The sequence below is a fragment of the Miniopterus schreibersii genome (genome assembly GCF_964146895.1).
Source record: "Miniopterus schreibersii genome assembly, chromosome: 4".
Taxonomy (NCBI): domain Eukaryota; kingdom Metazoa; phylum Chordata; class Mammalia; order Chiroptera; family Miniopteridae; genus Miniopterus; species Miniopterus schreibersii.
Window position 1 is genome coordinate 71633546 of NC_138105.1, and position 16789 is coordinate 71650334.

The following is a 16789-nucleotide window of genomic DNA, read 5'->3' on the forward strand; positions in this document are numbered from 1 at the left end:
CCTGGGCCCTGCATTCTTTGCTGGCCCTGGCACCAGATGGCGCTGCCTCAAAGACGCAGACCAGTGGCATTTCTGGGCCTTGAAAAAAGGCAGTGGGTGAGGTGGCACAGTGGCCACGGCTGGGGTTAGCTCCCCCACCCACCAGAGGGCAGCTGGTACTCCTGTGGCCCTTCCCATGAATTTACACTAGTGCCACCAGACGGGCTAGGTGTCCAGCAAAGGCTTGGGGGAGCACTGCTTAGACAAATCCTCAGGTGCTAATCCGTTTCCTCCCACAGGTAAGTCCTAGAGGTGAGGGGGGAGGCAGAATCTCCTTTCACAGGAGCACACTGACTGACCCAGCGTATCAGAGCAGGCAGAGCCTAGATGGGGAAACCCTACAGGACAAGCAACCTGTTTGTGTCCTTTAACAACAACCCAAAAACTACTAGCAAAGAAACCAAGAAAAAGGAGGGCAAGGAGGAGGAGACTAACCTAGAGACTGAGCCTTGAAAGTCGGATCAACCCATTGCAATGCACAGACCTGATTCGGATCCTGATCCAGACAGACAAAATTAGGAGATAATTAGGGAAAAGTGAACACTGACTATCTGACCACTCTAAAGAAATTGTTGATTATTTTTAGGTGTGATAGTGGTATTGTGGTTACATTTTTTCAAGAATCCTTATCTTTAGATACGTACAGAAATATTTACAGATGAAAAGCGATGCTGCCTCGATTTTCTTCTAAAAATCCAGCGTGGGTGGGCAGTGGGGGGTATGAATAAATAGAGACTGGTCATAAGTCGACAACTGTTGGCACTGGTGATATGGGCTCCCTCTACGAGTGAATTTCTCCGTGATGAAAAAGCTGATATAAAGGAGCCACCACCGGAATACCTGGACTTCGTGGGCCTCCACTGCAAGCCTGTTGGAAGGATCTTATAGGAAGAAGCTGGCATTTCTATTTAGTAAAGCATTTTATTACCTTCAGGTTGTTTTTCTTTCCTGGGTTAGGGCCTAGATTAGGAAAAGTCTGAAATGTCGGGTCACCTTCAGAGCCCTGAAGAAGCTTTGGAAATAGTCTACCAGCCCTTCCAGACCAGCTCAGCCATCCTTCCTCACACAAGCAGAGGCCTCCTGGCCCCACGCTCATCTCCACCTCCAGCCACCTACCCTGGGACACTCCCTTTGGATTGAAGGATGTCCCAGAAATGCACCACCTCCTCCTCCCCATGGCAGTGCTCTCTGACCCTGCTCTGCCTCAACCTCCCCTCCTAAATGGGGTAGGCAAACGGCAAGATTCCTTCCCAGAAGGAAGGCCACAACACGCTCACAACCTTCTGGACCCCATATTCCAGGAGCAGAGCTCCCAACATCACACTTTCATCCTTTATTCCCTCTCAAGCATGCCATCTCTCTCTCTCTTTTTTAATCCTCGCCCGAAGATATATATTTTTCCATTGCTTATCAGAGAGGGTGGAAGGGAGAGAGAGAGAGAAACATTGATGTGAGAGAGACACATCGGTTGCTTGCCTCCGCAGGCGCCCCAACCAGGGCCGGGGATCGTGCCTGCAACTGAGGTACAAGGTACGTGCCCTTGGCCGGGATCAAACCCTGGGCCCTTCAGTCCGTAGGCAGACACTCTAACCACTGAGCAAAACTGGCTAGGGCCATGCCATCTCTTGAAGCTTCGTGCAAGGCAGAACAAGGGCTCAAGAAAGCCACAATGACAATGGCGCCTAGAGGAGAAGCCGCCCCCTCCCCCCACGCTTTCCACCATGTCAAGTTGGCTTGTCATCAAACCCGGCACCATCAGCTCAGCCCAGATCAGGTTCTTCAGCCCAGTTTTAAGGAAAGAAAACACTTCTTTTAGAGTCCAAAGTAATTCTTGTCCGAGCCCTTGCCACCCCGCCAGTTCCCTCAGCTTATACTGGGAGGAAGGAGCACACCTGCGGGTGTGAGCATGGAGAAGGCTGTGCTGTCACACTGATGCCATGTGGGGGCTCAGCCAGAAGACATTTTCTGGGGTGACTAGGAAACTGGGGTGACTTGGAGAAGTCATGTCTGCTTCATACCATCCTGAGACCACCTACCCAAGGCCCAATGGTGGCCCATGCCGCCCCTACTCACCCCCACTCTTTCTAAGACATACTTGAATTAAATCAATTCCAGCAAGAAAAACCTTCATTGAAATTCTCTGGAGTTCAGAGACCTGAATTATAGACAAATTATTTTTAAAAATCCTCAGTTCTCCATTCAGCTTTTGTCAAGGAACTCAGCCAGGACAGAACTGGCCATGGCTGCCTGCAATGGGGCAGCGTGAATTCACTCATATTCCTGGGCTAATGACCTCATTACAGCTGGGGGCGGGTGGGGGTGCCTCTCTTCTCCTGACATCTGCCTGGTCACTTCAGGAGGAAGGAGGTTGACCAGGAAACAGTCCTTTCTTCACATAAACTTCATCCTACCTCAGCCCTATCCCTGGTGGCAGCAGTCAAGAATCTGGCCTAAAATAAAAGAGGCCAGGAAAAAAGCTCAGCTCCAGGGACCCATGTAGAGAGCGGGGTAGGAGGAAACGAGCTCAGGAAGAAGATGAATATTGATTTCTGTCTTAGAGGCCCTATTTCTAAAACCAAAAGGTACTGAATCTTGTCTTGAGGAGTTACCTGACAGACCCAAGCTCGAGGCTCCAAGCCTTCCCCAAGCCACCTCCAAGATCATTAGGCACACACCCGCCCCCCTCTGACTTGCTGTATAGACAGAGAACGAGGGGGTAACTTTTAAAATTTTCTTTAGTCTCTTTTTCAGAAAGAAAAAAGACGAACAAGGGAGAAGACTGGCAGTTGGCCATTCTTCATGAGGGTTCGTGATAGTCACACAGGGGCAGGTACAGGCCTAGAAAGATCCACAGAGGGAGGTAGAGTGAAGGGGGGTCACTGCCTCCGACCAACTACCAAAGCCACCTCTCAGAATAAGAGAAAATGAGTAAGAAGAGAGGACTCAAATGCCACCTTTTCCTGCCCAGAGTTCTCCAACACAGAGACTCTCAGTCGAGGTTATACTCCTGACACAATGCTGAAAGCTCCCCAAAATTTCACTTCTGGATTAAGTCATACCACTCCTCCCAACTTCCCAAACAGGCAAGGGGGTGACCACAGCAGAAAAGTGAGTTGCTTTTCTTTTTTGTGAATGAACAGGAAGGAAGACAGACACACACACACACACACACACACACACACACACACGCCCGAGGAAAGAACATTCACTAGAGTTGAAGTTAAGCCACATTCTCTTACATTCGCATAAAGAGAGAAAGAAGGAAAACAAGGAGAAAAAATACTGGAATGGTGGAAAGAAACACACACACACACACACACACAGAGAAAGGTTTGGTAGCCCTCTCATTACAAGTTGGTTGGGCATAATGTAAACACACTTCTGCCTTGCTTAATCACAGAGTGCCGCCCATTTAGGTTTCAAAGGCGGCAGTAAATTGGGCGTAGCTGAGTGGAGGCTAAAAATTAACCAGCCATCTCTGTTTCAATTTGTAAGAAAACAAAAGCGGAAAGAAATTATAAAAAGGGAAAGGGTAGGGAGGAAAAAAGGGAACAGAGAAGGAAAATTGAACAACCCTGACCCAAAATGCAGAGTAAAATTGGAAAAGCAAAGAGAACTGGAACTACTTGGAACACAAAAAGAAAAGGAAATTTTAGTTTTTTGACTTTTTTTAAGACCTCTTCCGTGCTCCGTGACATGCCTGTGCCCCAGAGCCTCTCTGCCCCCCAGCAGAAGTGCGGGGTCTGTGGGTATCCATCCTGGGGTCTGGACACTTCAGCCGAAAAGAAACGGGGTGAAGGGGAAGGGCATAAGAAATCTCACGCTCCTTTTCACTCTCTATGAAATCAAATGACTTTCTTACTCTCCAACAGCCAAACCCCAGCCCAAACAGCTCCTGCCTGGGCATCTGGGCCCCAGAATCTGCCCGCCTCTGCCTTCTCTCCTCTTTCCTATTCATTCTGCCTCATATCCGGAGGTTTTACACGCCCCTCTCTCCACCGAACTGCTATCTACCCCGCTTGTGCCAAATCCGGCTTTTCCCCAGAACTTGAGGGAAAGTGACAAGGAAGCCAGCACCTGCCCCCCAATACTTCTTCTAACTCATTTTAAATCAGAGCACTGAATGGGTTTTTGGTTTTTTTGGTGGTGGTGGTGTTCATCACAAACTCTCACCGTGGTGGGTAATTCTGGGACATCATGGCCCCAGTCCTAAGACCTGCAATGTCTTGGGTAAGATGAGTCCTCCAAAGACGGAGATGCACAAAAATCGGGAACATGGCAAGGGAGCCAAGGAGGGAAAAATAGAGAGGGTGGAGGGAAACAGAAGAAGGAAAAAGTGAACATCGAACGTGCTGCAGGCCTCTGCAGGACAGGTGCCCTGGGTAGGTCCATTAGGTGTATCATTTGGACAGAAGAGGAACAATAAACAGGATAAATGCCAGCAAGTAAAATAAAATGGAGGTGGGGGGACTGAGAGTGACCTACCCGGAGTGTGGACAAAGTAAGCCAGATAAAGATCCAGTTCTTTGATTGTGACTCCAATGTGATGTGGCTGGACGCACAGGCCGGGGTTCGAGCACTGGGGCGACTTGTAGAGCCGCTCCCCATCAGTACTTTCCAGGGGGATCCCCTTAAACAAAATCACCATGACCAGGTCCAGCCGCCACACCTTGTCGGCCTGGCGCAGGCAGTCAATCCGCCGGATCTTGCCCTTCTGGTCGGGATTGGAGAGCACGCAGCAGGGGGGCTTCTTGCCTGTGATGGTCAGCACAAAGTCCTCTCGAAACTCGGGCCGGATGTCTTTGCGCAGCTTGGCCAGCAGCCGGGATGCCCACTTCTGCTTGATCTCGGGCTTCTCGCCCAGCAGCTCGTCCTTCACAGCTCGCTCTTCGTCCTTCGACATCCGTTTCTCGTGCTTCTTGAAGTACTTGCGCTTCCGCGCCTGCAGGTTGAACCAGGTGTAGGAGAAGGCGCGGACGTGAGGCAGCAGCGCCTCGATGAACGGGTGGAACTCATCCTGCAGGCGGCAAGCCGGGAGCATGCGGGGCGAGGGAGGACGGGAGGAGGGGGAAACGGGGCGAGGGGGAAAGAGAAAAGGAGAAAAGCGTTAGAAGGGGACACAGAAGAAATCCCCTTCTCCTCCTCCTCCCACCCACGACAATTTCCTCTTGCGATTGTTCTACGAAAGTGTGGTCTGAAGGCACCGCCAGCCCAGCCAGCCGCTTGTTCCCATCTCAGCCTCAGCAGGCAGACAGAGGCACCGGGTGCCTGAGCACACACCTATTCTCTCTCTCTCTCCCTCACTCACTCACACACACGCGCGCACAGACAACGTTGCGGTCCACACACACACGCTGCTGGTATCCCCGCCAGGCTCTGTCGCGCCCATGACATCTCCATATTCTATCGCAGCCTCGAACTCGTGTCAGCTCGCCCCGACGAGGTGTCCGGTCTGCACGGACGCCCGTGGACGCACACGCGGGGCATGTGGGTGCCGCCTCGCACCCCAACACCAGTCGGTTTTTGGCCACCCCCAAGAAGAGAGAACATGACATCCACTAGCGAGCGAGTCAGGAAACAGATTTGGCTTCCCCCTCCCCAGCCTGTTTTCATTCTCATTTCTCCTGCTCCAATTGGAACATCCACCCCAGCATTTTTTAAAATCAGATCTAAATCCTAAATATGTGATTCCAGCTTTGTTATCGACACCGATACTAATGTTAATCACAGTAATAAGGAACAAAACACTTCTTGTTAACACAAATAAGGTGGTTGTCTCGGCCACATTAGGGTTAAAAGCTACGTGGGGCGTCCTGCGCCCTGTCCCTACTGACCCCTTCACCCTCTTTCCCACTCAGTCAGGTGACAGAGGGCCGGGCTCTCGCTTTTGGGGTTTTTCTTTTTTTTTTTCTTGTTTGCTTGTTTGAAGTTTAAATAATAATTGGTTTCTGTTTACAAAAATAAAACTGGAAAAAATTAAATAATTACCATTGATCTGAAGCACCCGGCAAAGCCCAACGCCTGATTCTGAGCTTCTGGACTCAACAGAGTTGTGAGTTGGGGGCGGGTGGGGGGAGGGGGGAGGAGGAGGAGCAGGGGAGGAAGGTAAATGTTTTAAAGGGGGTTATTATTGGTGTTCTGGGGAATAGGGGCCGGGCTTGGGTGGATTCTCAAACCCTTCCCCCTCCCCCCCCCATGCTCCATTGCACAGAAGGGGAAAATTAATATTTTTTTTTGAAAAGGAGCAAAAAGAAAGAAAGGTCAGGGATAGCAAGCAGAGAGAGGGAGCGAGCCGGTTGCCACACACAGCAGGTAAACAAAAGCCAACAAAAAAAATTTTTTTCAATTTCACCCCTTGTGCATCCCCTTCCAGTTTAAAAAAAAAGAAAAAAAGAGAAAAATATGCAAAATTTAAAAATCAAAACCTACCTCCCAACACCCCCCCAACCCATAACACACCCTACCCCACCCCCGTGCAAACAAAACAAAAACAAAAACCAGGAGAGGGAAAAGCGGCAGCTGAAGAAAAAGGCTTTCGGCTTTGGCAGCCGCACAGGGTGTAAACTTGGAGCTGCCTCCCTCCGCCTCTGAGCCTGATCGCAGGCAAAGGGGGAGCTCGCAGATTCCCGGGGAAGGGGACGAGTTCGGACCGGCTGCAGACTGTCGCTGGCAGACGCTGGCAAAGAGAGAGGGAGTGAGGGAGGGAGGGAAGAAGAGAGAGAAAGAAGGAAAGAACACGGGAGGATGGAGATGGGATGGGGCTGTGTGTGTGTGTGTGTGTGTGTGTGTGTATGTGTGTGTGTGTGTGTTGGTTGGGTTTTGGATTTTTTTTTCTGCTTCTTTTCTCTTTCTCTCTCAAACTCCCTCTCTCTCTCCCCTTTCATGCTCAATCCCCATCCATTTGCTCTTGCCAAAGCCAGTAAAATGGGGGGAGGAGGAAGAGGGAGAGGGAGAGGGAGAGAGAGAGAAGGATCCACCTATTTGGCAATGAGACATCCTCCAGCAGCCAATGGCTGCGTCCAAGGGGAGGAGGGAACCGAGCAAGCTGGGAGGGTGGGGAGAGCCCCCGGCAGTTGGAGACCAAAAACAATTTGCCCAATCGACAAGTTCACGTCTAATGAACAAGCAAAGTCCAGCAGTTATGAATTTTTCATTCCAGGCTCCCACTCGGGTCCATTTGGCAGCGGCCACCCAGCAAATGTGGAGGGGGTGGAGTGGGGTTGGGGGGGCTAGGATCAAGGAAGACTCGGAATTTTTTTCTTTTTTTTTAAGCCAGAAAAATAAATAAATAAAGGCTTGACTCTGGGCAGGCTGGCGGGCAGGCGGGCGGGAGCCCCAGAAGGCCTTGGGGAAAGCAGCTGCGCCTTCTCTCTATGTTTTGGTTTCAGTCTCTTTCTCTCGACCCGCATACTCTCTCTTTTTCTGGTTCTATTTCTTTTTTTATGGAGAGCCCAGGGGCGAGTGGAAGTTTTCCTCCCTGGCCATACACATGAACGGTGCTATGAATAGAAAGGAAAGAAAGAGAGCTCGGAAAGTGTTGATGCCAGCAGCACTTCCAGGGCAGGGACCTGGCGCCCAGGGTGCGGCCACCGGGGCCACCCCTATGTCCTGGGGCTGCTGCTCTCAGGGGCACTCCCAGACCAGGCAGCACCCTATGGCCCCCAGCACCCTGCAGCCTCCCTCCCCAGGCCCCAGCGAGCTCGTCTGCCTCCCTGGGCCCACACCCAGCCATGCAAGCTCCATTAACGGTGACAAGGGATGCCAACGCAATGCAGCTCGGCTGGAGAAACTGCAACAGTTTATGAAAATAGCCTCCTGTCACAGCACTCCGCTGACAAGCACTTCATGCAGCCACAAACACAACAGCCAACCCCAGAGAAGTGACAAAGGCAGGAAGATGGACACTACTTCCCAACACAGTCCCTAAGTCCTACTGATGCCTCCCCCACCACCCAGATGCTTAATTCTTTGCTTTTCCAGCTCGGTCCCCTCCACTTGACCCATGCTTAGTGTTTCTTGGTTGGAGGAGGGGAACACTCACCTGTCCCCCAATTCAGTTCATAATAAAGGGCCCCAATCATATACAGCAAGGTGCAAGAGCATAAAATAAGAAACCTACATGACAGGGAGAGGACTAAAAAAGGAAACAAGAATAGTAAGGAAAGGGCTCCATCAGGAAAAGTGAGACAAACTTGGGGAAATCGAGTCACAAAGAGGCCAATGGGGAGCTCCAGTTCCTCGGCTTTCCTTCCAGGCATGAAGGTCAGAATTCGGGAGGGAGTCTGAGACCCAGTGCCTCCCCACCGGGTTCTCTCTGGGAGGGGCTACAGAGCACCCTTGCCTTAGGCCATTGAAAAGCAGTAAGGAGGAGACAGTTATTAAAGAAAGAGCAGACAACCAGAACACAGAGAGGGAGCAACTGACCCTGCTCTAAACCATTCCTAGAGCTGCCCTCTCCCAAGGTGAGGCTCAGCCATCAGCTGGCAACGGAAAAAAAGGTCACTGCTCACTCGTGCCCCTTTCTCCCCCATCTGAAACCCTGTGCTCAGTGGCCTTTATGCTCTGTGGAAAGGTTCCCAGACGGGCGCTGGGGGTGTGGCAAAATAAACGTGCAGCCCCTAGACTGGCGCTGAACCCTGACAATGGGAAAGGTGCCGCCCAGCACCTGCGACCCCAGTCTGGGCCCTGAGTGTGACAGGAGCTCTGGCGGTGGCTGACCCTGACTGACAGCAAGAGGTGAGAGAGCAGGAGGCAGGTGTCATTGGGAACAGGCCTCTTAGGTTGGCATTCAATAATTAACGTCATGTTAATAACCAGCTTTGGTCCAATTAGCCAGAGATGTTAGCCGAGTGACATAAGATACTCCCTACCTTGAGAGAAGCAATCTTACTTTCTAAAGTTGAGAAGAGATGGTAGAAACTACAAGTGAGTTTATGTTTGGCACAGAGGTGTTTTCTGGCATTTTGATTTACACTAAATATTAGACACTAAACAGAAAATGGCCAAGTGAGCCTCCTGGAGAATTCTGGCACGTTCAGTCTCACAGACCACAGCACCGAGTGGAAGAGACACACTGAACATGGCTGATTCTGAATCTGGTGGTACAAATGGGTAGGTGGTAGGGAAATGGCAGATGGAAGTATCCACACAGAAGTTAGGGAGACAGGAGGAGATCAATAATTCACTCCTGGATGAGGGAGGGGTCAAAGGTTGATGGAGAAATTGGACAAAGAAGTGGCTCAGGAGGGCCAGTGGAGTGTCTCAATGGAGCCTCAGGGACCCACACAAAGCCCACTGTGCCCCCTCAATGCTCCCTTAACAGGAGGAGCAACAGGCCCTTCCCAGGGAAGTAACACGGAGGGAGAACAATCGTCAATTGTCTTTCTGCCAGTGGCCTTAACCTTGAAGGTGGGCAGAGAGGATTCCCAGGCAGTGCTCTTCCCTCACCCTGTTCCCCTAGTGTGGAAGAGCAGCCAGGGTATTCCGAATGCTTGGGGAGGGAGGGCAGAAGGTCTCCCTCTCTCTCCTGTGGGCACACACAGAGAAGAACCTCACTCAGCTTCCATTAGAAACACTTGGCACCCCCTCTGCAGCCCCCCTCTCCTACATGCCACTGGTGGCTGCTTTGGGCTCTGGACACGCCCCTCAGTAGCGCCAGACAAAAGGGGACTGTCCCCCTTTTGTTAAAAGAGTGGAGGCTCCCCTTGGAAGATTACCTGTCCCAGACCCAGACTCCTTCCCTACTTCCCTCCTGCGGCCCCCTTCCACCCTGCTCTGGAGCTCAGACTCTCAGTACCCTGACCGGAGCCAAGACAAAAAAACCCTCAGATGATTCAAGGCTTCTCCAGGAGTTCCAGGGTTCAGGGGATGGAGGGAGCGAGGGGACAGCCAGGCCTTGGAAGAGGCGAGGGGAAGGGGGAATGGAATGAGAGAAAAACAACCAAAAACCGAGGGGAAAGGAAGCCGGTGATGCTGGTGAGAGTAGTGAGCGAAAAAGAAAATTAAAGATGGCCAGGGGAAAATATAAAGTAAAAGCAGGGATATTTGGGGGTATGTTCCCCATTTAAAAGAAAAATTGAGAAGCCAGAGAAAAGATTTTTAAAACTCACATGGGCTTTGGTTTGCGGAAAGCAATTTTTCTGCCTTTGTGAGAGAAAGACCTCTCTTGTTATTGTTGAGTATATAGAATTTGGTTTTAAAAAAAACCCACAGCAACAGTTTTCACTGAAACATTTCTAAAATACCCGTGCTGGTTTCAGCCATCACTAGGAGAAATGTACCAGCGAAAAAGAGGACTAGAGAGAGGGAGAAAGAGAAGGAAACCAAGCTGAGAGAAATTGAAGCTGGGCCCAGAACTGCAGAGAGAGGACTAGACGGAGGGGAATAAGCAAGGAGAAAAGACAAGGGCTCCGGGCGAGGGGGAAACCTAGCTGAGGAAAATGACTGCTTCTGTCTCACCAAAGTGAAACGTGGTTTTCTGAAACTCCACAAAGCAAACGAGGCCTTGTGGATTATTTAAGGGAAAATAGAAAAATATATACAGAACCTCACTCACACATACAGTATTCGAAAGCCTTCGAGGAAACAAAATAATTTTCCCAGTCCGAGATAGGCTTCTTAACTGTCCCATACCCACCAATAGTGAGTGAGACCTCTAGAAGCACAAGAAGTTATATCTTTAAAGACAGGACCACTGTTTGGAGGGCTCTTTATCTTTTTAAAAAAATCCTATTTATCCACATCCTGATTGCTTTAAGGCCTAGATTTATTTTTTTAAACCCTGGACACATGCTAATTATATATATATGTATATATATCTCCATGCTAATTTGGATAACTATACACAGTGCAAAAAACTGACAAAGCCTACATAGACACTCCCAGATATTTCAGGATCCATCTTACTACTGCATGTCACATATCAGCAGCCTGGGTGTAAAAGGACGAAGGAAATTTTAAAAGGCCACAGATAGAGCCCCGATTAGTTTGCCCAATTCTTGGCATTTTATAATTCAGCCTTGGCCCCGACCGAAAAAGCAGACTTTGACTTCGTATTTCTGAGTTCTCCCATCTTGTTCCACAGCAGAAGGGACACAAGAAGGCAGTGGCAGGACTCGGACTCCAGGACAGAGATGAAGAGAGAAACTGTAGGCAGAAAAAGGAAGGGGCCCCGGGCTGCTTGCCCTAAAGGTGCGGGGGGGGGGGGGGGGGGGGGCTCCTCTCTGGAGGGCAGGCTGGAAGGGACTCCTCAGCCACAGTACAATCATCCAAGAGTCTAGAAAAGCCAGGCATGGAAACCAGAAATGCACATTGCAAGGAGGCTCCGAGAATTTGGACAAAGCGGGTTTTTGGCTGCCTTGGGCCTGTTTTTCTCTGCTCAGGAAAGGCAGCCCCAGCGCAGTTTTTCCAGCGTCCTCACGCTATCTGAATGAATTTGCCCCACACCCCAGTGCTGGGTCTAGGACTGGGGCTGCCTCAGAACTAAGCTGCACACTCCTCTCCTATAAAACAGTCCCCCCCTTTTCTCCTCCTGACTACAAACTGGGAGCCGTGGTCTGGGATCTGGCCAACAGGCAGCTTCGTTCTGGCTCTAAACACTACCCTACTCCAGGCACATCTCCCCTCACCCTCCTGGCACTGAATGAAATAGGGTAGGAACAGGGGGACTGGGGGAAACAATCTATTCTCTCTAGTGCAACTGGAAATTGTTTACTTTCATCCTCTACAGGGAATAGGAAACAAAAACCCTAGTCTTTAATTCATTATTTAGCTTGAAACTTCCTTGTGTCACCAAATAGAAGTAAAAGCTGGGAAGGCCAGAGCCCTCTCCTGAGGGGGATGGGGTGGCTACATGGGGACGGGAACCTCCACAGAGCTAAAAACGCATGGGACAGATGACAGCCAAGGGCTGCGTGGGGCAAGGGCAGTGTAGAGCCTAAGCCTCACCCACCTCTTTGGCCTGGAAACAGTCAGTCCATGGTGGCCAAGGGCTGGGGAAGAAGGAAGAACCCCACAGTCTAGCTTCATAAGTTTCTCTAAAGAAAACTGAAAAACTGACCAAAGGCCCAGGAAGGGGAGACCAGCACAAGAAGATGAGGTCTGTGCCCAGCACACTGTGTAAATATCTGCAGGGCAAGAAAGAAGGCCAGAGCAAAAGGCAAAATGTTGAAAACTCCCAGGAGGCCCAGCTGCCAACTGCCGACCCCAGAAAAGGCTTGGGGATTATCCAAGGAAGATGTTCCTCTCCCTCCCCCCACCATGAGTCCTGAACCTCTGAGACTCCTCCTGTGACCTTCCCAGGTCCTTGCCAGAACTATACCGGGATCTGCTGCGACACACCGACACACCGTAGCTTCGCCGGGTCTATTCCCCCTGCCACAGGAGAGGCGGCCTGGGAGAGAAAGGAGAGTTTCTCTCAGCCCCCCGTGCCATCGCCTTGTCTACACTCGGGTGCCCTTGGCCCAGAGAGAGCTTCTCTCTTGCAATTGCTTCGGCATGGGCAACGGCAGTGGGCAGTGGCAGTGGGCAGTGTCAGAGCCGGGTGGCCAGGATAGGAACAGCCAGGGGTTTTCACAGCTCCAGGGCTCAAGGGAGCTGGGCTTGCTCTGTCTGGGTAAATGGCCTCCCCGAAATGTACAATTTTAAAAGTTGGAAGGAATACATTTTCCAATCCCTCGAAATGTATTGCTCCCACAACTATTTTATTAACAGGATCATTGCCAAGGAAACCGGAGAATCCTCATTCCCCTGGTGTCTAGCCCCTGCGGAGGCTGGCACCGGGGTGCTCAGGACCGTGCCTACCTCTCCACCACAATCCGTTGCTCCTTGCTCCCTTTCTTTCTCACCCTCTCTCCCCCTCTGTGTCCTCCAGCTCCAACACAAACTGTTTGCACGGGAAGTCTCCCTCTATGACCCGATTCAGCACACACAAGAGAAAACTGTGGGCGACAGACCCAACGTCCTAACGAACTTGAGTTAATTAATGCTAAGGAAGAAAAGAGGCGCCCTCGCTCTGTTGAATCACGGTTCACTAGCCCTTTCAGTTTGTGTGGGTGGAGGAAAAAAAAAAGAGGCTTTTTGGTTCAAATATTTTTGGGGGGCGAAGGGAAAACAAAAACACCGCAGAAGGGCCGCGGAGGGCGAAGCTGTCAGTACCTGCCGGGAGGAGCAGAGGCGAGGGCAGCGGCAGCGAGCGTCCTCCCCCAGCTTCTGGCCTGAACTGCTATGTTAGGAAGGCCAAGAGGGGGGAAAGACAAGGGAGGGGATTATCAATTGATTTCAGGCCTGTTCAAATAAATTGCTACAAAAATTATACTGTCAGACTATAAGATACATACATATTTTTTAAAGCCCAAACCCAACAACCCGATTTGAGCAGAGCCGTGAAAATGTTTTAACAGTGCAGAAAACCGAAGTATGGATGGCACACGTACAAAAAATTTAAATGTGCAGAAAAAAAGAAGAGGTGGTAATGGAGGGGGGGGGGACCAGGAGAACAGCTGCAATTTTGCTTTCCAGATGTTGACAGCAAAATGTAATTGGCAAGAAATTTCCTCCTTACCACTTTTTGTCCTTTGGTCCTGAGATGTTAAAATCCTACAGCTAGACCTTGGACTATAGCCGGTCTCCAGGCACTCGGCACATGTGGATGGGTCAGGAAGCCTCGTTTGCCATACGCTTGCGAGCTTTATTATCAGCCCACTAATTTTTACAAGCCCTTCCACCCATCCCTTAGCAGGGAGACCTGAGCAAAGCAATCCAAAGGACATTCTTATTTAAATGATAATAATAATTATTTTGTAACACACAACCTTTACTTTTGAGGCTGGGCCTCCCCCCTTTATAAAAATAAACTTTTTAACTGAAGTGTGGCCCATATAAGGAAGAGTGCACAGTTGTAAGTCTGCCGCACAATACATTTTCACAAAGTGAACACACCTGTGTAACCTCACCCAGGTTAAGAAATAAAACATTTTCAGCACACTGAGCGGGCTCTGAGTTTTTAAGCTATAGAGTTCTCACAATAGGTATGCCTTAGAAATAGCTCCTGCCCACATCAGTAGTGTCAAATTTGAACACCTATGTACACACGTGTTATAGAGCACAGTGTACTACTCTCGTGACCACAAAAAGGGGTAACAAAAAGAAGCCCCTGGCCTCCTCACTGCTGCAGAGGGGTTTTATGCCTCTCTCTGTGTCTACCCAACTCTGATCCCATCAACAGGAGAACCAACTGTGCAGCAGGGTTAGCAGATTTGCAGGCGGTGTAGGGGGGAAGAACTAACAGGGACCACCAAGCTGAAAAACAGAGGTCCTCAGCAATGGGAGGAGAGTAAGCAGGCACAACAAGGGAGAAAGAGGGCTCTGCGGAGTCAGGGGTTCCCGAATGGGAACCCATCAGGGAAGGCTGCGTGCAGCCCAGTCCTTAAACGTCTTGCACGGAGAGGAAGGCGGTGGCAGCGGTGAGAAGGGGACCAAGAGAGTGACGACCAGGTCCTGGGCTGGGGCTGCCAGGAGGGAGTCCTAGCCCTGTGGCATCTGTCTCCCCCTTCCCTGGCTCCAGCCCCAGCTGGCTCCCCTCATCACTTTCACTGACACTAAATTTACTTTATAATTTTTAAATTAAAATTTTAAAAAAGCAGGAAAGAGAAAGCACTGAAGGCAAAATACCTCCCACAATATCTCTTGGGGGGGGTGCTTATGTAAAAAGACAAATGCAAAGGTTCACTAAAACGTCTAAGCACCAAATAACAAGGAAAATAAAAGAGAAGCACATTAATTAAAAACACCTGAAGCAAATAACTAACTCCCTCTGCAAGGCCAAGGCACTGCACAGCCACTGGGGCAATGAGCCCTACCCCAGTTTCTTACCCACTTTTCCCTCTCGCGTTTTTTTTGCAGCTATGTCTTCCCCAAGCACTATGGAAGCCCCACACCTGGGAGAAGGCCCAGGGCACCCTTTTAGCCTTTTAGCTTCCCCCCCAGCCTGTAGCAAACCTATGCAACCCTGACGAAGAGCTCTTTCCTCTATTTTCCACACCTCTCCAGGCCGTGCCCACTAAAGGCCCTGGACCCTGCTCTCCTGCTCCAAATCTAGGCCCTGCAGGTGGTGGTACTGTCCTGGGGCTGGACACCAGACCCATCTCAAGTGGGCAGCTCTCTCCTCCGCCAAGGAGAGGCTCTTGAGGACTGTATTTTCTTTACTTATTGCATATGGGGCTGGGAAGAAAAAACTGTTCAGCTTAATTAAAAATATGAGCTCTCTGAGCCTGTGATCTTTAGAAACACTTGATTACTTGATCCTTTGGGGGGGGCGAGGGGCAGAATAGGCATGGGGACACCCCCCACTGGTTTGACTCTCCCACCAGCCCACCGCCTGGGAAACGTGCCCTGGGCTGGCACCGGGGTACCAGAGCCGACTCCTTTCTTCCTTTCTTTCTTTTTTAAATCGCTCTAGCGCAAACTAGGCAGTGGGTCAGGGCCCAGAGGCGGGGAGGGAAGAGGAGAGGGTTGTCTCTGAAAGAGGGTAAAAAAAGAAAGCGAGGCTCCAAGTCCAGGAGAAGAACGGCCGCGGCCGCAAGTTTCCTGGCTTGTGCCAGTTTGGCGATTTGCGAATCCGACCGGAGCGGAGGGAAAGGCTGGTGAGAAAAAAGCTCGCATTAAAACTAACCAGTTCTGCCTAAAAGCACACTTTCCACTCTTAAATAAGACAATGCCGAAGGGAGAGGAAAGACAAGTTATTTCTCACTCTTTAATTATTCCAATGCTTAGCATTATTTAAAAAAAAAAAACAAAACCACACACATTAACCAATGATATATTCTAACCCTCAACAAAGCTGGTATTTTTCTCTGATTATAGACTTTGCCGTGGCAAACCCGGGCTCCGACGAGAGGCAGCGCAAAAACAGGCTCCTAAATGAGACACAATTTTATTAAAATCATAATAATCCTTACAATTCTATAGTGCCTTTTCGGCGGAGGAGATCCCAGGCGCCCCACCCGCCCAGCTCTACCAGGGAACCAGCGAAAGAGCTCAGTAGAGAGGCAGGAAACGCTCGCCAACTCCACGGAGTGCCCGGGGCACGTATTTTTCTTTCTTTTTTTAACAGCCTGTTTCCATCATTCAGCCTCTGTCTCACGCTTTTTTTTTTTTTTAATAACAAAATTCCTTTAAAATTTTAAATACTGTTTCAAAGAAGAGGGAAAAGATGACCCTAAAAGGGGGGAGGAAGGAGCTAAATGTGGTCTGCGAGTTTGGTGGGGTTAGGGGAATTGCCGCTGGGATGGGCTGCCTCTGGGTTCAGGGTGCAGAGCCCAGGGCCAGCAGATACTCAGGGTCACCTCCCCCCACGCATTTAGAGCAGGGTGAGTCATCTGTACGTGGAAAAGGAAAAGGACCTAACACCACCAACTCGAATTTAAGTAATTCGGGTGATAAGAAGTCGGGTATATGACTGGCTTCCTAGGGGGCTGGCTCGGAGGCCCCTGGGTGCTTTCTCTGAAAGCCCAGGGGCTGCTTGAGCTGAGGGGGGAGGCATGGGGGACATCAGCAGGACGCTAGCTTCCTCCTCCAACAGGTTAAGTCAGGCCCACTGAGCGAACACACGTTCTTTTTCCACTTTTCCATCCTCTCCCCAGGCCTGCCCGGGAATTGCTGCAAAATGGCTGGTAGCAATGGGTGGGGAGGCCTTAGCGCCTCCAAAAGAAGTCCGCCCTAAGAGGGAAGACCGTGTTGTCCAGAGGGGATC

At 50.4% G+C, this 16789-nt stretch overlaps 1 protein-coding gene across 10 annotated transcripts in view; it reads right to left on the minus strand.

The window, feature by feature from the left end:
• NFIX (nuclear factor I X) overlaps positions 1–16789 on the minus strand; it is a 90421-nt gene that overhangs the window by 57791 nt on the left and 15841 nt on the right. For 5 of the 10 annotated variants that reach the window (XM_081136183.1, XM_081136187.1, XM_081136185.1 and 2 more), the window contains exon 2: positions 4525–5056. In XM_081136183.1, the coding sequence (XP_080992309.1) occupies positions 4525–5056 (532 nt within the window). Of the gene's footprint in view, positions 1–4524; positions 5057–5390; positions 5560–6027; positions 6106–16789 lie in introns of those variants that run through there. The other 5 variants (XM_081136189.1, XM_081136186.1, XM_081136180.1 and 2 more) reach the window with 3 other exon arrangements.